At 43.3% G+C, this 20,453-nt stretch overlaps 1 protein-coding gene across 1 annotated transcript in view; it reads right to left on the bottom strand.

Moving 5' to 3' along the window:
• Window positions 1–20,453, bottom strand: part of CAPN1 (calpain 1) — an 82,045-nt gene that overhangs the window by 13,560 nt on the left and 48,032 nt on the right. The window contains exons 10-15 of the mRNA XM_056526948.1: window positions 17,867–18,027; window positions 8,646–8,818; window positions 8,225–8,236; window positions 6,304–6,515; window positions 3,378–3,417; window positions 371–436 (exon numbers count right to left, since the gene is read on the bottom strand). Coding sequence (XP_056382923.1) covers window positions 371–436; window positions 3,378–3,417; window positions 6,304–6,515; window positions 8,225–8,236; window positions 8,646–8,818; window positions 17,867–18,027 — 664 coding nt within the window. The remainder of the gene's footprint in view (window positions 1–370; window positions 437–3,377; window positions 3,418–6,303; window positions 6,516–8,224; window positions 8,237–8,645; window positions 8,819–17,866; window positions 18,028–20,453) is intronic.

Here is a 20,453-nt window from a genome sequence, read left to right as displayed (position 1 = left end):
ATTTATCACCTCCTCGTGCCATTTATCCATTCCTCGTGCTATTTATCACCTCATCGTGCCATGCCACCATCGCCTTTTGCCATTTAATCAGCTCCTTATGGCATTTCTGAGGTTTACTGGACTGCGCCGGATTTTGCAGGACCCACTGTATGTTCTGTGACCACCCACTTCCGCCCGCAGCAACCTAATTACAGCCCGCAAGTTTCTTATTGACCCGCGGAATCCCAATCCAGATGCAGGGCTCTAGTACAGTGGACACTGATACAAGAGGAGTGCATAAAGTAGAGGCTAATGCACATTCTGGAGTGTGTTTGATTTTTGTGGATACCCCCAAGATCCCTATATCTACATGTATAAATAAGAATCATACCGCTCCAGCGAGCTTTTTGAATAGCTCCTTGAATCCTTCATCAAGTTGATCTTCAGATAAGACTTCCTTAAAGACAGAATATTAAGAAATCCAATCAGAAAGCAAACAATTATATTCAGATGCAGTTAGTGCAGACTCTACATGTGCTTCTGAAAAAACGAGCACGTGTATGGAGGAAGGGAAGGTACAGACTACAAACAGCAAACAACACACTATTTTTAAGATATGTAACACATAATTAATTTAATTATCATGCAAATGTGTTTATCCAGGTTTTACAGCTCTATTATAATAGAAAATATTAAAACCTTTATGTCTTTTTATATAGTATTATGGAAGGCCTGTGGCTTTCCAGCTCATGCCCTGACAGCCTTTGAGAGTTTGCAGCCCCCTGAGGAAGGTGACGAAACGGCAGCTGTCGGTGGGGTAGTGGAGCGGTGTGGTACTAACACAATGGGTGAGGATAATTTTGGCACTTTATGAACGCATGCACCTTTGTTTTTGATATAGTTAAGCTGTACATATGATAAGGTGCCTTATGATGTAATAATATTGAATGGCATTGTAATGATTTTATTCATCAAGTTAAGTGTAAACTCTACAGTTTTTTCTGGTATACAGCCTTTGAGAGTTGTAGTTTTGCAAAAGCCGGAGAGCCACAGGTTTGGGAACATTGTAATGAGAACATTTTACACTTAAATGTATACCTCTATGTCCTTCCCTTTTTTTTGCATTGGAGTATACTAATTATTTGCCATGGAGATTCTGCCCCCTGGTGTCAATGTGGTGGCATTTCAATCCCTAGAACGTGTACAGTATTATAAGGAAGTGACTTTTTAAAACTTCAAAAAGGAAGTGTTGTATTACAGAATATTGCTTTACAATTCCACATTTTTGGGAGAACAAATTAAACCTTTTTATTATAATGACACATTAAAGTTTTTGTACTGGTCACTAGATAGGAAATACACTAGATTATTAAATAAACAAAGAAATACAATTAACTGCAATGTAATGATATCAGTGTTACAAAACACATAGGGGGATATTTATCAAAAACTGAGCAGAGGAAAAATTGCCCAGTTGCCCATAGCAACCAATCAGATTGCTTCTTTCATTTTTCAGGGTAAGGGTACATTCACACTGGAGAGCATCCGCAGTGTATTTGGCTTCCGGCACACACACAGTTACGGCAGAGCGAGTTGCCTGCTGCTGCCATTGCTCTGTATGTCTCTATGGCAGCAGCAGCAGGGAGTTTGCCCTACCATAACTCTGCGTGTGTTGGCAGCGCATCGAATATGCTGCGGATGCACTCCCATGCAAATCTACCCTAAAAATGAAAGAAGCAAGCTGATTGGTTTCTATGGGCAACTTTTCTCTGCACATGTTTTGATAAATCTCCCCCACAGGGACAAAACGAGGGTATTATATTTGGGACCCAGATGAGAAAGAGAAAATAAATTAATGTCGCTATTACAAGATCATAGAGAAATATGTAGGTCCTTTATAGAACAAAGTCTCTTGGGCCACCTACTGGAGTTAACAATCCTGCAAGGCAATGTTGGAATGTTCAGGGTCTATTCACATGCAGAAGGAGGAACTTACTCTGGTTGGATTATTAGTGGGGACCACAGGGGGCAGTACTGGGTCCACATCTTTTCAATATGTTTATTAATGACCATGTAGAGGGATTAGAGTAGGATTTCTATATTTGCAGATGACACCAAACTGGGTAGGGTGATAACTACAGAGGAGGATAATATAATATTACAGAGGGATCTGGGGAAGCTGGAGGCTTGGGCACAGACATGGCCAATGAAGTGTAATGTGGATAAAAGTAAGGTTGTGCACTTGGGCAGTGAAAACTATATGTACAATTATGTTAAATAAGAAGACATTAGGTCAAACTTCTACCGAAAAAGACTTGGGGTACTGGTGGACAGTAAACTTGACTTTAGCAATCAGTGCCATGCAGCGGCTGCCAAGGGATAGAGGCTTGTGATAAGGACATTTTGCCGCTGTATAAATCACTAGTCAGACCACATATGGAGTATTGTGTCCAATTCTGGGCACCTGTATATAAGAAGGACATGGCCGAACTGGATAGAGTGCAGAGGAGGGCGACAAAGATAATTGATGGTATGGGAGGATTATAGGACCAAGACAGGTTATCAAGCTTGGGGTTATTTAGTTTTGAGAAAAGACGTTTTAGGGGCGATCTGATAGTGTGCAAATATGAAGGAACAGTACAGAGATCTTTCTAGTGATCTTTTTATATCTAGGCCAATAACCATGACAAGGGGGCATCCTCTACGTCTAAAGGAAAGAAGGTTTCACCATCATCATCTCAGACAGAGATTCTTTACTGTAAGAGCAGTTAGACTATGGAACTCTCTGCCCCATTCTCGCCATATTGGGATCGGGGAGGAATTTTTCCTCTGTCATGGGGCAATTGGCATCAGCCTCATGGGGGGGTTTTCGCCTTCCTCTGGATCAACACAGTAGGGTTTAAGTTAAACTCGATGGACTCTTGTTTTTTTTTCGATCTTACAAACTATGTTACTAGTTTTTGCTGCTGAATTTTTTATTGTGAAACATGTTGGTTTTCATATGTTTTATCTATAAAAGCTACATACCCAATAAATGCATCACAAAACCACAGCAAAAAACACACATGGCTTAGCTGTGTGGTGATCGGTCACATGGCACAATACTGCCACATGTGAACCCAGTCTAATGCACTGCCATAATTGTTTTTTCATTGAATGATAAAGTTTCAAACACTATTGGTTATAAGGCTATGTTCACACATTGTATATTCAGACGCAAATTAATTACAAGTCGAAAAGTCACAAACAATTTGCGTCAATTTTCTGGGAAAAAAAAAAAGTGTGCAATGATGGCTGCTTTTCCATCCCTTGATGGTTTAAAGTTGGCATAACTGGTATTGGTGGAGGACTAGGGCATATGAGGGGTGGAGCTTATTTTGCACTAATTTTGTACTCACCTCAGAAGGTAAGTTAGCGGTGATTGGATCATCCATTTCCCTGAAAAGGAACAAATATATATGAACAAGGCATGTATGGAGTTGGTTAAAGGGGTTGTTCAATGAAAACTTTTATTAGTCCTTTAAATAAAGAAAAAATATGTAGGCATTTATATGCAGGTTTGCAAAGCACATCTCTTATCTATGTACAGAAGTCCCTTAGATACAGGAGGTCACCCCCAGTTGACTTAAGGGCATCTTCTCAGTGTGTCTGCAGCAGCTGCAGACTATGTCACATCAGTAGACTTGCCCAGTCCTCACGTCCTCGCTGAATCAAGCCCCCAGATTAAGCCATGCTAACTAAGGGTCCGCCCCCTTCATGCTCTTAGAGTACACGCTTGTGAGCGGGCCAGAGACTTGTATTGTTGCCGTTGAATTACAGCTGTAATCTGTGAGAAATGCGGCCACGAAATAAAATGTGACATGTATGGTGAACCCAGCCTGAAGGCAATGACAGTCACACACAGCTATAGGCAAATATGCCATTTAGCAGCCTGGAAAAGTTAGGTGAGACATTCTGCTTATTGCTGTGTGTGCCAGACCCTGTAATGACTCATGTCTTGCACACACACCAATAAGCAGAGATGCCATTCAGGAGCTTGGGAAAGCTAGTTAAAAATGTCTCACATAGCTCTTGTAGGCTGCCGAATGGCATATTTGCTTATAGCTCGGTGTGTTTCACTGTCATTGCCGACAGGCTTCAGGCTGGATTCACAATACACGCCATATTTTATTTTGCAGCTGCATTTCTCTAAGATTACAGCAGCTATATGCAAAATATGCCATTCAGCATCCTGGAAAGGAAGGTAAGACATTCTTGCCCAGCTTTCACAGGCTCCTGAATTGCATATCTGGTTATAGAAAGTGATTTCAGGCACACAGAGCAAGGGACCATGGGAAATGTAGAATCTGTAGAAGCTCCATCTTGGAAGTAACCAGGTTTAGCACAGAAACATGTACATAATACATTTTGAGGTAATAAGGACCCTAAGCAGTAGGTAAGAATTAGGATAAGATTTGGGTACATTTATTTTTTATTTTTTGGTGGTAGCTGGACAACCCTTTAAATAAGGTGAGTGCTATATTATCTAGGAAGACCTTACACATAAAGTGTGTCACTGACATCAGTAGTTGGTAAATCATGCGGGAACCTGTGGTGAAACCAGACCCTTCAATTATCAAAGCACTGTACATGGCCCAATTCACACCACCTGTAAGATTAGGCTGCAAAAATTGCCTTGATATTACTACGTTAAACCGGTTTTCTGAAAATAAGCATTCGTAATATACTCCACAAGCTCACAATATGTTTAATATGTTTTTAATATGTTTTTTTTTAAGTGTGTGTTAGGGAACCTCAAAGAAACATATACATGTACAAAGAGAACCTACAAACTCATGTTTTTAAAGAGGTTTTCTAATGTGTAAAACCAATTTTTATGCATCCCATTAGGAGTTTAGGAGTTAACAGAGATCTGATCCACAGTTTCATCTCTTGGCCAGAGTGATGAGTGGTTACAAAGGGTGTTCCTTGCCTTGGAGGACTCGTCTTGTCCTTCCTTACACAGAAACTATTGGTATGAACAGACAATGTGTAATGCTCAATTTCACCAGTGGTGGTGCTGCTGTGGAAATTAAACACGTGCAGACAGATTTCCCCAAAGACTACAACTGATCACCATGGGTCTATGCAAGTGAACACTTTGTTAGTGTCAAGATCCCATTCTAAAAAGTAGAAATTATCCAAAGCGCACAACCCCTTTAAATACATGACTTCAGTGCTACAAAATAGATTAGAAGCAATGTTAAAATATATTATTTTAAAGAGAGAGTAGTAGATACTCGGAACAAACTTCCAGCAGATGTGTGTTGATAAATCCATAGTAAATGAATGTATTGCTGGCATATACATGTATCTTTCCTTAAAAAGGAAATCATTTAAGGGCAGACTAGATGGACGGTGACCTTTTTCTGCTGTATGTTTTCTAGGTTTCTATACTACAGTGTTAACCACAATTCTATCTATATCATGTTTAATAAAGTGATTTACATCACCATTGTAACTTTATGGCCCAGATTTATCAAAGAATGTCTACAGTAGAGCTATTTTCCCACTTTTATTTGGGTGTTGGGTTTGACTAGCGTGCATCTTATTTATCAAGAAGGTGCAGCAGGATAATGAATTTTGCGCAGCTCTGCTGTGGTGGGAAAAGCTCTACCACATACACTTTTTCTAGACGCTTGTGAGGGAGGGAAGTAGACACTTTGCCGGGTCCTGAATTTGGAAGGTTAAGTGTTTTTACTTAATTTCACAGAGCTACCGGGACATTTTTACTTGCATTCAATCAATCAAATTTGATTGCTGTGTCTAAGGGGTTAAAGCCGGGCATTATCGTGATCGGTGATGTCTGGCATTAGAGATGGGTCCTCGGGGCAGATAGCCACTAGGACCACCCAGCTATGACCCACACTCAGCTCATGAGCACGTGTTATAGAAGGGGAGTGGGATGCTGTCGTCCATAAGAGGTTAAAGGTTGAATTGCGGAAGGTAGAAGTAATTCTAACGCCTACTGGTGTGCGTTCTAGCTTTGCGCCTAAAAAAGTACCTTTGTGCACAAAATAGCGACTTTTGACAAAAGTAGCAAATGATAAATACGTGGCCACTACATGGTCAAAAAGAAAAAATTCTACGGGTAGGAAAAAAGAGTGAAACTGTCTATATCAAAAGACGCATAAAAGTCACTAAATATGCTGCTTGCGCCTGAACTGCGCCAAAACATAGACAAAAAAAAGCTCTAAAAGCAATGATAAATCTCTTTTAGCTTTGTCTAAATAGTTTTGTCAATTTTTTTCCATTTAATGATTTTATTTCCTTGCGAATACTTACACAGTCCCATGACGATTTTCTGAAAAGACTCTCAAGACAAAATCTCCCTCAACATTGGGCTCAAAGGTGGAAGGCACCACTATGTATTCTCCTGGGGGGAGCTTGTTTCTTGTGCTGACTTCTCGCAGGTTGATGAACTGCTCGGATCGTGCACGTGATGCATTTGATAGGAAAAAGTCACGCTTGAGGTGCACAGCTTGCTGCCCCACAAACTAGTGAAGTAACAGTAAACACATTTTTAAAAAGATGTAAAAATAATTAAAGGGGTACTCCGCTGCTCAGCGTTTGGAACAAACTGTTCCAAACGCCAGAGCCGGTGCCGGGAGCTTGTGACGTCATAACCCCGCCCCTCGTAATGTCATGCCATGCCCCTTCATATGCAAGTCTATGGGAGGGGGCGTGACAGCTGTCATGCCCCCTCCCATAGACTTGCATTGAGGGGGCGGGGCGTGACATCATGATGGGCGGGGCTATGACGTCACAAGCTCCTGGCATTGGCTCCAGCATTCGGAACACTTTGTTCCAAACACTGAGCAGCGAAGTAACCCTTTAAAACAAAAAATGGAAAAGGGGAGAAAACATGCACAGATTAAATTGCTTTTCACAATAAGCCTATTCATTGGATACAGAAAAGCACAGGAAGACAGATGAAGGGAAACACATTGTAAGAATTATCTCTCCCAAAGTCTGTATTTAGTTGTTAGCTTCTATCTTTGTCATTTCCCTAAACATTCTCCTATAGGTGGCCCATATAAGTTATAAGATATACAATCAGTCAAGCTGGTCGTACACATTATATAGCACACTATAGCTATCAGCCACACAGCTCATTGGGCCGAAAGCCATCTAGTTCTGAACCCCCTTTACATTTGATACTTGGTTTAGTGTATAAGTGTCCTGAATGGCAGGGTGAAATTCCCGGCAACAGGAATCCTTGGCACGTGCCCTATATCCCTGATCTAGTAGGTGACACTAGAGCACCACTCATCTGCAAGTGCATCCTTAGGACGCGCTTGCAGGTTAAAGCTGAGAAAAGAGCAAAGAGCCGGACAGGACCTTTACACCCCAGCTAAGGCACAATGACGCCAATCATTGTGCATGTCCCTCCAGTCAGAGCAGGGGAGGAACAGGACCTACCAGCAAGGGAGTGGAGGAGAGGTAAGTATAATTGGGAGATTTATAAAGCCTTCTTACAGTAAGATTCTCTTTGTTGCCCATAGCAACCAATCAGAGCTTAGCTTTTATTTTACTAGCATTATAAAAAATGAAAGCTGAGCGGTTATTGGTTGCTATGGGCAACAAAAATAATATTACTATGAGATAGCACAATAAACCTCACCCAAAGTATGTATCTAGTTTTGCTGAGAGACACCTGTCTACAGTAGGGAGGGGGGCTCACAAACAACCTCCACCTATCTAAAATAGAGGACAACTATGTATACCGGGGGGAGGGGGGGTGTAACTATGTTCCTTCTATGAGACAACAATCAACATCATGGGGGTAACTTATCTTCTATACATCTGGGGGCAACTATCTACCTAGTGAACATATGTACCTACCAGTGGCACCTGCCTACTGAGAGCAACTATCTGCTATGAGGGATATTATATCACCATTTGGAGCACTGTAGGTGGGGAACAGGCAAAGATAATGCTGGAAAAGTGCAGAGACTAAGATGTCCGTCTGACAGATCCTGCGTATACAAGTCATGGACAGGATGAAGTCGTTATGGTGGTCTGGGCCAAATCAAAAAGATAAGGAAGAAAATGCCTCTGAAGACGTCACCTGGAAATCACTGGATGTAACCGTAATGTAATCACTTATACGGGCCGCAGAGCCTGTGTACAGCTGGTATAAACACCAATACTCTGTCAAGACAGCCATAGAGAAACCTCAAAGATGCTCATATGTAATACATACCTCTCTGGGAACCTGCAGAAGAAGAAAAAAGAAGAAAAAAAATATTTTTAGATCACTATAATCCAGAATACACATGTGGATGATAAGATTTATTCCCATAGATCATCTCTGTATTGAATCAGATTTTTTCCAAAGCAGCACTGCCCTTGTTCATTGTACGTGTAGTATTGTATACTGAAGGTCCGAACTGCAATACCACACACAGCCTATGGATAATAGCGGTGCAATTTCTGGAAAACAATATGCTGACACTATTTCTAATCCTAAACAAGCACTTTAATATTATAGTCCTATTTCTATCAACACAAGATGGAAGACTTTGCATTTAACTGGTTTTTAAAATCTAGTGATATGTGCATGACAAGGTATATAAGGTAATATATGTGCATGTATAAATACCCACAAACATTTTCTTAAGTACCTCATAAACAGCAAAGCCAATGGTCTCCATGTCCTTTCCAAATCGCCTTTCCTTCCTCCGGTTCTTCTGCATGAGGGCAAGAAGAAAGGTGCAGCCTTTTTCCGTACCATAGTCATCGTCATCATCTTCACATTCCAGCTTAATTTTGAACTGAGGATTGATCCAGAAGGTTGCTGTGCAGCAAAAGGTGTATTAAATAAGAAAACAAAATAATGCTAATAACATAACATTTTATTTAAAGGAAGAAGAAGAAAAATATATACGTCACACTCACCCGGTTTCATGCCAAAGAAAGATTCCTTTATTCCATCATGCACATGGGAGACAAGGGTTCGGGTCAGGAAGAAGGAAAAAACAAGAGCCCCTGGGGCATGACCAAGCGGATAACCCGAGAAACGGAACAGTCGTTCCACCAGCTCAGCTGAGCTCTTGTTTTTTCCTTCTTCCTGACCCGAACCCTTGTCTCCAATGGTCATGATGGAATAAAGGAATCTTTCTTTGGCATGAAACCGGGTGAGTGCGACGTATATATTTTTCTTCTTCTTCTGACGTTGCATACTGTTTTCCATATAGGCGCACCCCCGACACTGCTGCACCACCCGTTCTTCACTACTACAGTCAATCCCAGCATTTAAAGACCGCTTACCACACTACAGTGCCGGCTCTCTGTTTCTTGCTACCCACATTTTATTTAAGGGGGTTATCCCAAGATAAATATTGTCACCTATCCACAGTATAGGAGATATTTGTCTGATCCTGTGGGTCATACCAATGGGTCTCCCACTATTAGACACTTTTCACATATGCTGAGTGCCTCTGTTTGAAAGGAATAACTGTGATGTACTGTTGCTCATTTCAAACTATCTACGACTGGCAAAAACAGCTGGGTACAGCACTCTGCTGTCTTCAGCAGTACTATGACATTTAAATGGTGCAACATTGTGTATGTTTGACCACCTCTTCATAAACCAGAAGCACCCAGAACACCCACCCGACATTTATCACCTACCCCTGTGGAGAGATGATAAGATATCATCTTGGTACCAAGATGACCCCCTCCTCTGTCTTGTATGCTATGTCTGGCCTACTGTTGATGTGTTATTCTTGAATAACCAATTATTGTATTAAAGGGAACCTGTCACATTAAAAATGCAATTCAACTGGAGGCATCGTGTTATAGATCAGGAGGAGCTGAGCAGTTAATTATATAGTTTTATAGGAAAAGTTCCTGGATAACTTGTCATTCTTTCTTATAAATCTCTGCTCATTCAGGGCTAAGGAGTCATGTGGGTGGTCCAACTCAGTAATTAACAGTTACCAATGTGTACATGGAGAGAACGGTTAAACACCAAGTAGGACCGCCCACTTGACTACTTAGCCAGACTGAGCAGAGATTTACATAAATAAATAAGTAATCCTGAAACTTTTCCCACAAAATTATACATTAATCTTCTTAGTCCAATCTGCAGCCATTATGTTATAGAGCAGGAGGAGCTGTGTTTTTAATGTGACAGATTCTCTTTAATCATGTGACTTGTATTTGTATTTATTTCTTAACTCTGTGTGTCAGTTCCAGTACTTGTACACTGCTCAAAAAATAAAATAAAGGGAACACTTAAACAACACAATGTGATACCAAGTCAATCACACTTCTGTGAAATCACACTGTCCACTCAGGAAGCAACACTGGTTGACAATCAATGTCACATGCTGTTATACAAATGGAACAGACAACAGGTGGAAATTATAGGCAAATAGCAAGACTTCCCCAATAAAGGAGTGGTTCTGCAGGTGGTGACCACAGACCACTTCTCAGTTCCTATGCTTCCTATGCTTCCTGGCTGATGTTTTGGTCACTTTCGAATCCTGGCGGTGCTTTCACTCTAATGGTAGCATGAGACGGAGTCTACACACAGACAAGTGGCTCAGGTAGAGCAGCTCATCCAGGATGGCACATCAATGTGAGCTGTGGCAAGAAGGTTTGCTATGTCTGTCAGCGTAGTATCCAGAGACAGACCAGTACATCAGGATGTGGTATACCACGGTTTTTGGTCCGGTCGGAAAACCGTATACGGGGCAAAAATGAGCCAAGCGGAGTCAGCGTTTGACTCTGGTCGGCTCATTGAAATGAACAGAGTTCGAGCCGGATACGGGAGCGACCGGTTTTCGCTCCTCCCAACTGGATCCAGCACTCGTACATTACAAACATAGTGTGAACCCACCCTTAAAGGGATTTTCAGTATTGTGCCCCTGATGCAAAGTTGTGTCTTACTTGCATTCCATGTGTGGGGTGGATTGACCCCTTTTTTGTGATCTCATGGTCCCCCCAGGTTCAGCATTCCTTCAGTCTCTGGATGACTGTTGTATCAAACCTTTCCATGGATCCCGTTCAGCTTGAGACAACATCTGATCACACGGGGCTTGGCTTCTTCTTGTCTTCCCTGACAAACCAGCCCCTTGGTGACATGTGCGGTCCATCTGTACATTCCGCTGTGTCTGCGTTCAATGCGTTCCTTGTGATCTCAGCAATATGCAGACAAGGGGAGACACATTGAACACGGGAGCGGTGGCATGTGCAGATGTCATCAGGGGTTGGCTTGTCAGGTAAGACGAGAAGAAGCCAATCCCCATGTGATCAGTTGTTGTCTCTAGTATATAATACAAAGGGTTGTGGGTGGCTTACACTATAAAATACAATGTGTCACTGTGTTGCACGATACACTTCATGCCAAAAAACAAACAAAGAATTTACATGACTGGATACAGCCTTCTAAGTATGCATAGACTACTAAATGTACTACTAAAAAAATAAAAAAAATAAACTGATATGGCTAGTTTTGCTTAAAATATTAAACTATCAATTGAAAGTCCCGTCTATAACTGGGCCCTTGCCACAGACGAGATACATAAGTATGAATTAGCAGTAAATGATGAGAGTAAAAAGATGATAAAAATAAAGGAGAACTCCAGAAAAATTGTCATCCATACTGCCGGCAGCAAAAAAATAAATACCTACTGCCGGGGCCGAAAACGTCACACTGCTGCTCAGCCTATCACCGGCCGAGTCGGGACTTCGCTGCTGCCGGTGATTGACTGAGCGCAGTATGACTCACCAACCACCGGCAACCAGGAAGAGGATCGCGGTGGAGACCGGAGTGGGTTACCGGAGGCACCGGGGGAGTGAAGGAAGGTATGTATCTATTTATTTTTTTACTGACGGCAGTATGGAGGCCAATTTTTCTATTCTGGAGTTCTCCTTTAAGTCCAATGAAAGACCGCCTGCATAAAAATGTATATTACCTATCTGATCACATCATAGACTGTATCCAACGAGTGACGATATATATATTTTTATGCAAGCGGTCTTTCATTGGACTTAATACTGATTTTTATCATCTTTTTACTCATCATTTATTGCTAATTCATATGTATGTATGTCGTCTGTGGCAAGGGCCCTGCTATAGACGTGACTTTCAATTAATAGTTTACTAAATATTTTATGTAAAACTAGCCATATCAGTTATTTATTTATTTTTATTTTAGTAGTACATTTAGTAGTATATGCATACTTAGAGGGCTGTATCCAGTCTTGTAAATTCTTTGTCTGTTGTCTCCAGCAGGAGATCGGGAAAGACTCAAGACAACAGTCATCCAGAGGAATGCTGAACCTGGGGGGGCCATGTAAAGGCAAAAAAGGGGTGAATCCCCACACAGTTAACGCTTGTAAATGTACGTAAAGGGGTACTCCGCTGCTCAGCATTTGGAACAAACTGTTCTGAACACTGGAGCCGGGAGCTTGTTATGTCATGGCCCCGCCCCCTCATGACGTTATGCCCGCCCCCTCAATTCAAGTCTATGGGAGGGGGCGTGAAGGCTGTCACGCCCCCTCCCATAGACTTACATTCAGGGGACGGGCATTACATCATGAGGGGGCGGGTTATGACATCACGAGCTCCCGGCGCCGGCTCCAGCGTTCGGAACAGTCTTTTCCAAACGCTGAGCAGCGGAGTACCCCTTTAAGACATAACTTTGCATCAAGGGCACAATACTGAAAAAGTTAAAAACAAACCTTTGCATTACATAAATAAAGTTTTGCATTACGCATTCAACTTATTGAAGAAAAATGCAAAAGTCCAGTTTATTCAGATAAAAGCATGACGAAGGGTGGTAACACCTGAAATGCGTGACTGCGTTCACGTTTTGTGTCTTGAACTTTTATCTGAATAAACAGGACATATGCATTTTCCACGCTGGCATTTTTCTTCTTTCATATGGACTTTGGTGTTGCCTAACACCTGTCGTGTCGTGGACAGGACTAACTTGTGGTGAGCTGGCCATCATTTCCATATCTTTTACAGAAAACTTATTGATATGAATGGGCACTGTGCAATGGCTAAAATCTATGGATACCTTTGGTATGGAAAATAAATTATTTTTACATATGATAGTAATAACATTGAGTAAAAAATGTGGCAAAAAAATTTGAGTCTGCAATCTTGATCCCTTTAATTATGTACTGACCGCCTAATATACAGTTTGTAACTCCCTTCTAGGTTCAGATGCTTGGTATGTAGGTGTATCCTCCCAGTAATACATGCTGGTTGTGAGGTCTGTGTGTTCAGAAGTCTATAGTTAACTGTTTGTTATCTGCTTACTCTCTACACTTGGACATCTTGTGATTCTCTCCTAAAAAATACCTTGGTGTGCTTTCCTCCCTATCTACAGCCTGTGTGAGCTACCCACCATGAATGCTCTCCCAACTCTCCACACTTGTTGCTATCTGTAATCCTTTCTGAAAGCTAGCCAGTGTTTTTTTTTTTTTTTTTTTATGTTTTCATTCTGCCTGAACTGCAAAAAGAAAAATAAACTTTAACTTACTTCTCCCTAGTCTTCTTCATGGTGCCTGGGCCTGTTACTTCACACTCATACTCAGCGTATCAGCGGCTCAGGCGGGACATTGCTGCGGCAAGTGATAAGCTCAGTGCAGGCCCCAGAACAGGGAAGAAGACCAGGGCCGAAGGACGGAAGACAGATCAGTGCACTGGGGAAGTGGCGGATATTGGCGCACTGAGGGAGCGGCGTAAGGTTAGTTAAAGTTTGTTATTTTTCTTCTTGCAGCCCAGTAAGAATATAAACATGACTAAACCACTGGATAATCCCTTTAAGATCCCATATGCCTGATCCTTTGTTATTACCCCTCATATGCTTCACTGGGTGAGAGTCTGGACACCCTCATGCACTGAAATAGGGCCAATTTACATCTAATGTGTATGGACACCTTTACCACAGGAAAACTGTAGGACATTTTCAATAAAGACTATTTAGAGTCACCTAATTTTGTATTCAGAAAATGAACAATAAATATAAAAATATACATATGTGTGTGTGTGTGTGGAAAACGGAGTCCATTGGCTTTAATGAACAATATGCTTATTTTGATCCATAAATTTGGAATACATAGGTTTTAAATCCCTAAAAGATGAAGGTTATATTATAGTATCACTATGGCATGACATGTGAGAACACTAAAAATTCAGAGAAAAATGTAACTATGTTGGTTTGGGTGGAGACTGTGTGTATTATCTCATTCCTGGGAGGGTCTACACTATCAAGTTGATCAGATTCAGATCAGTTGTGATCTTGCTATTATCTCGGTCTTCCTGACATGAGACTAAACATTATTTAATTATATTTTAAGTTTTTACTTATTTTCATGCAACAGATGACTACATGACCATGTTATGTTATTTGCTTTCCCCTAAGGTCCAGAGGTAATATTGATAGCATAAACCAGTGTTTCATGCAACAGCTGGAGGCGCACTGGTTGGGAAACACAGGCATAGATATTTCATAGAGAATATAGCTCAGTATGACAAGTTTACTTGAAAAGTGTGATTTTTATACAAAAGTTGCAGTCAACTAGAAAAGTTGTAGCCGTCCTATTGAAGTGTGCAAATAGGTCAGTACACAACTATATAGTAAATACAACTGTTTTAGGTGTGCTGGACTTTAATACACTTCAAGAATGTACAGAAAACAGATTGTGGAAAAATTATGTTATCTCTGATTCAAATAAGATAGTTCTCTGACTGTGGTTAGGTGAAGGCTGCAGAGAAATTTCTACAGATCATTGAACAAGCAGATTGTTTTATACAGTAGCAGCCTTGTAGTCTGAACTCTATTAACAGACTATAGACTGCCTCGAGCAGCAGCCTGCCTTCCACTAAGAAGCAGTCCTGCCTATTATTATTAGAAGTTCCCTATAGGAAAAAATTGGATTCCAACTGCCCTTTCCTTTTGTTCTCCGAGAGATAAACCACCACCAGAGCTCTCTGGCAGCAGCTTACCCCTCCTCTCTTTATTTACAACACACAAACTTTTGCCTTGCCAAACATTCATGCATATGGGGAGATTAAGAGACATAAATTAATGTTTGCCCAGCGACTATTGACACTGTATGGGCACCTTTAGGGCTTATGCACACAACTGTTATCTGGATCCATATAGCCATTACAGTGGTAACGGTACGTACCTCCATATTTTCCTAATGTAGGACTTTTTTTAATTTTTTTTTTATAATGGATCAAAACAACATGTAACAATTTTGAAAAAGAGATGTACAGAAGACACACAAACTGGAACATGGGTCTATTCCACAGATCCATTGTAGTTTGTATATTACAGTATGCCTCTGTGCATCACATAGTCATGTGCATACAGCTTTAAAAAGAGCATTTACAATAATAGAAATTATATAATATACCGTATATACTCGAGTATAAGCCGACCCGAATATAAGCCGAGGCCCCTAATTTCACCCCAAAAACCCAGGTAAAAGTTATTGACTCAACTATAAGCCTAGGGTGGGAAATACATCAACCACCAATGTCATCATCCCCCCCTGTCATCATCCAGACCCCCGTCATTATCACCCCCGTCATCATCACCCCATCATTATCACCCCCATCATCATCACCCTCTCATTTTCACCCCCGTCATATCTCCCCCCCCTTCATCATCACCCTGTCATCATCCCCCCCCCCCCCCTTCATCATCACCGCCTGTCAATCCCCTCAGTGGTCTTCAACCTGCGGACCTCCAGCATGCAACTCCCAGCATGCTCGGACAGCCATCGGCTTTCCGGGCATGCTGGTAGTTGCAGTTTTTAAACATCTGGAGGTCCACAGGTTGAAGACCACTGTGCGGGCCTTCGTCATCAGCCAGACCCCCCTTTTAGTTTTCTACTCACCTCCCCTCGGTGGGAAGGAAGGATGAGCTGGTCCGGGCCATCTATGCTGCAGGGACCGTCCGGTGGGGAGGGTTAGTCGTTCCGGGCTGTCCATCTTCACCGGGAGGCCCTCTTCTCCACTTGCTCCGGGGCGGCCCCGGAGTAGTGACGTTGCCTTGACGACGACGCACAGGGACGTTCATGCGCAGCAGACGTCCCTGCAGCATAGATGGCCAGCTCACCCTTCCTTCCCACCGAGGGGAGGTGAGCAGAAAACTAAAGGGGGGGGGGGGGGGGTCTGGATGATGACGAAGGCCCGCACAGTGGTCTTCAACCTGCGGACCTCCAGATGTTTCAAAACTACAACTCCCAGCATGACCGGACAGCCATCAGCTGTCCGGGCATGCTGGGAGTTGTAATTTTGCAACATCTGGAGGTCCGCAGGTTGAAGACCACTGATGAAGGGATTAACAGGCGGAGAGTTCACTCGAGTATAAGCCGAGGGGAGCGTTCTCAGCAAGAAAAATAATGCTGAAAAACTCGGCTTATACTCGAGTATATACATGGTAATTAATTTATAATAGCATCCCATTCAATATAAATCACTGTAATGTTTTTCACAGAATTGTGTCACCACAAAGGTTTGGATGAATTCCATAATCAGAATTATAATTCATCTTACAATTTCTATTGGAACTAGAATTCAGTATGGACAAACTATCCATATATATGGACACCAGATTTATGTGATTGCCATATTGGAGTCAGGAAGGAATTTTAACTCTGTTATGGGGCAATTGGCTTTAACCTTACAAACTTAAGCCGAGTTTTTCAGCACGATTTTTCCTGCTGAAAACGCCCCCCTCGGCTTATACTCGAGTGAACAAAAAAAACGTTTCTAGCTTAGCTGTGAGGGGATGGTCCGGGCTGTCAATCTCCGCCTGTCAATCCCTTCATCAGTAGTATTCAACCTGCGGACCTCCAGATGTTGCAAAACTACAACTCCCAGCATGCCTGGACAGCCATCGGCTGTCCGGGCATGCTGGGAGTTGTAGTTTTGAAACATCTAGAGGTCCGCAGGTTGAAGACCACTGCGGCCTTCATCATCATCCAGACCCCCCTTTTGTTTTCTACTCACCTCCCCTCGGTGGGAAGGAAGGGTGAGCGGGTCCGGGCTGTCCATGTTCGGCCACCTATGCTGCAGGGACCGTCCGGTGGGGAGGGTTAGTCGTTCCGGGCTGTCCATCTTCACCGGGAGGCCCTCTTCTCCGCTCCGGGCCAGCCCCGAACTAATGACGCTGCATTGACGCCACCGCGCAGGGATGTTCATGTGCAGGGACGTCACGGACATCTGCAGCACACGGACGTCCCTGCGCGTTGTCGTCAACGCAACGTCACTTGTCCGGGGCCGGCCCGGAGCGGAGAAGAGGGCCTCTCGGTGAAGATGGAAAGCCAGGAACGACTTACCCTCCCCACCAGATGGTCCCTGCAGCATAGGTGGCCGAAGATGGACGGCCCAGACCTGCTCGCCCTTCCTTCCCACCGAGGGGAGGTGAGTAGCAAACAAAAGGGGGGTCTGGATGATGACAAAGGCTGCAGTGGTCTTCAACCTGTGGACCTCCAGATGCTTCAAAACTACAACTCCCAGCATGCCCAGACAGCCGATGGCTGTCCAGGCATGCTGGGAGTTGTAGTTTTGCAACATCTGGAGGTCCGCAGGTTGTAGACCACTGAGAAGGGATTGACAAGCGGTGATGATGACAAAGGTGATAATGACAGGATGATGACGGGGGTCTGGATGATGACAGGGGGAGATGATGACATGGGGGGGGGTGATGTATTTCTCTCACTAGGCTTATAGTCGAGTCAATAACTTTTCCTAGGTTTTTGGGGTGAAATTAGGGGCCTCGGCTCATATTCGGAACGGCTAATACTCGAGTATATACGGTATGTAGCTATGTAAGTCCAGAACACCAGAAATGATCATATTTACCAGGGTAGTTTCTGCATCCGCCAGCTGTGCTCCCTTTCCTCCAGTTTCCACTATAAAGAGTTGTGTTCCACTTGCGGAATTTGCGAGCTTTTAAAGAATCGGGAGTGAGGTTACAAATCTCAAGGCGAGAAAACTCTCGAAGGAAATCTTGGAAAGACATCCTGCAAACAAAGAATCCAAAACTAATACATGGAAACAGAATATATACCGTATTCACTATATACATTGATGGAAGTGTTAACATTTAATTTCTAGATCTGCCCATGGAGTGTTACACATGGACATCTTCTGAACAGTACGTCTACAAAGTCCAATGCAAAGTGTGCACTGTGTGAACAATGATGTGGAAACTAAAATGTGTACAGTAGTAATTTTTGATATACAAATCTATAATGCCAAATCATTGCCAATAGCTTTTATGTTGAAGCATTTATCTGACTGTGTAGTTAGAAAAAAAATAAATGTATCCTATAGTCTTTGTGCAGAGCAGCAAATACCATTTCATGCTGTCCAATGTCAATACAGTGGTAAGGAAGAAAAAAACCTTTTCAAAGGGCGCTGCTGTTGTCCACGGCTGGCACTGCCCTTCTTGGTGGGCGCCCACCAAGAAGGGCAGTGCCAGCCGTGGACAACAGCAGCGCCCTTTGAAAAGGTTTTTTTTTCTTCCTTACCACTGCATATCTATCCAGGACTGGCTAGTCCTGTCCTGTACCCTGGGCTTAGCAGCTGCATCCGGTGGACTATTATCCATACCACTAACCCCACTGTGGGTCCACATGCGAGTTTTTTGCTCGCTCAAGGTGAGCACCCATTATCTACTCTTCGACTAACCCCTCCCACCTGTCATCAACGGTATCACACTAGGCGCCTTCCCGTCGGTCTTTCCTTCTTTTGCTCTTTCCAATGTCAATACAGGAAGTCATGAATATCTTAGATGGGTTCTTTACTGCGGTTTTCAGATGCTCGGATTAATATAGGATCCAGTCCAAATCCGTAATGTCAACCGGTTATTTCAGCCTCATGAACAGAAGTCTCAGTATTGGAGAACCCTATTTGCTACCTTTACATTGTAGCTGTTGTCACTATCCATCTCATGGTAGCCCTCGAAAGTGTATGGATGTTCCATAATAAATACTAAGCCACCCACCATGGTTTAGGGCTTCATAACTACAGTCTGATTCCTGTTCAATGTAATGTGGCATAAGCTACACCCAAGTACAAATGGGATACCTGAGCTACTTATTAGTAATAAAGCAAAATTAATCTGTCAGCTTAGATCTGCAGACTCGGGAAGATAGTTGATGGCTGTTTGCAAAGTTATAAAAATCAGGTTTTATTTATAAGATGAGGATTTGTAGAGGCTGTGATGGCCTGCTGCATGGACACCTCTTCTCCCCTAACCCTCCCTACATGATTTCTGCACAAGGTTTGGCTTCATGCACTGAACCTTATACAGTGGTCCCTCAACATACGATGGTAATCCGTTCCAAATGGACCATCGTTTGTTGAAACCATCGTATGTTGAGGGATCCGTGCAATGTAAAGTATAGGACAGTGGTCTACAACCTGCGGACCTCCAGATGTTGCAAAACTACAACTCCCAGCATGCCCGGACAGCCGTTGGCTGTCCGGGCATGCTGGGAGTTGTAGTTTTGCAACATCTTGAGGTCTGCTGGTTGAAGACCACTGGTATTGGAGGTTATTCTCACGTGTCCCCGCCGCTCTGGACCGTCACCGCTCGTCACCGCTGCCCTGGATGTCGTCTTCCATCGCTGTCGCCGCGTCCCCGGGGTGTCCCCGACGCTCCGGCAAGGCCTCTGGTTCCCCGGCATCCTCACTCTCCGTTGCCGCCATCACGTTGCTACGCACGCCGCTCCTATTGGATGACGGGACGGCGTGCGCAGCGACGTGATGACGACGATGGAGAGCACCGACGATGCAGGGGATCCTGAAGAGGACGGTCCGGAGCCCCGAGGACAGGTAAGTGATCGTCAGCGCACCACACGGGGCATCGTAAACGGCTATCCGGTGGCAGCTGAAGCAGTCTGCGCTGCCGGATAGCCGTTTATGCGATGGCCCCGACATACAAAAGCATCGTATGTTGATGCTGCCTTCAACGTGCAATGGCCTCTGAGAGGCCATCGTATGTTGAAATGATCGTATGTCGGGGCCATCGTAGGTCGGGGGGTCACTGAACATTATTTGTGCAGGGTGGGGGGAGTCAGGCGTGGAGGAGGTGTGTCTGATGCACCTCAGCCCCAATGTGTTAATGGAAATCCCTGGACGATTTTGCTTCTGCTCCTCCACTCAGCTCTCCGGACATTTCCAAACACACAACGGAGAGCAGGGCAACCGCACACAACCTCACACACAGCTCTCGGCAGTGAAGGGAGGGACCAGCCGGCAGCTCCGAGGGAGAGAGTCATTCAGCGCTCAGCTCTGCCCCCAGCAGCAGAAAGGTACAGCTGAAGTATTCCTTTTTTATACAGTAGCATAAATAAATGAATCCTTCTGCTGTACATTTCTGCTCTATAAAGATAATCCTTCTGCTGTACATTTCTGCTCTATAAAGATAATCCTTCTGCTG

Source organism: Hyla sarda, chromosome 6 (genome assembly GCF_029499605.1).
Source record: "Hyla sarda isolate aHylSar1 chromosome 6, aHylSar1.hap1, whole genome shotgun sequence".
Taxonomy (NCBI): domain Eukaryota; kingdom Metazoa; phylum Chordata; class Amphibia; order Anura; family Hylidae; genus Hyla; species Hyla sarda.
Note: the sequence above shows the minus strand (reverse complement) of the source record. Positions and strands in the feature narration are given on the sequence as shown.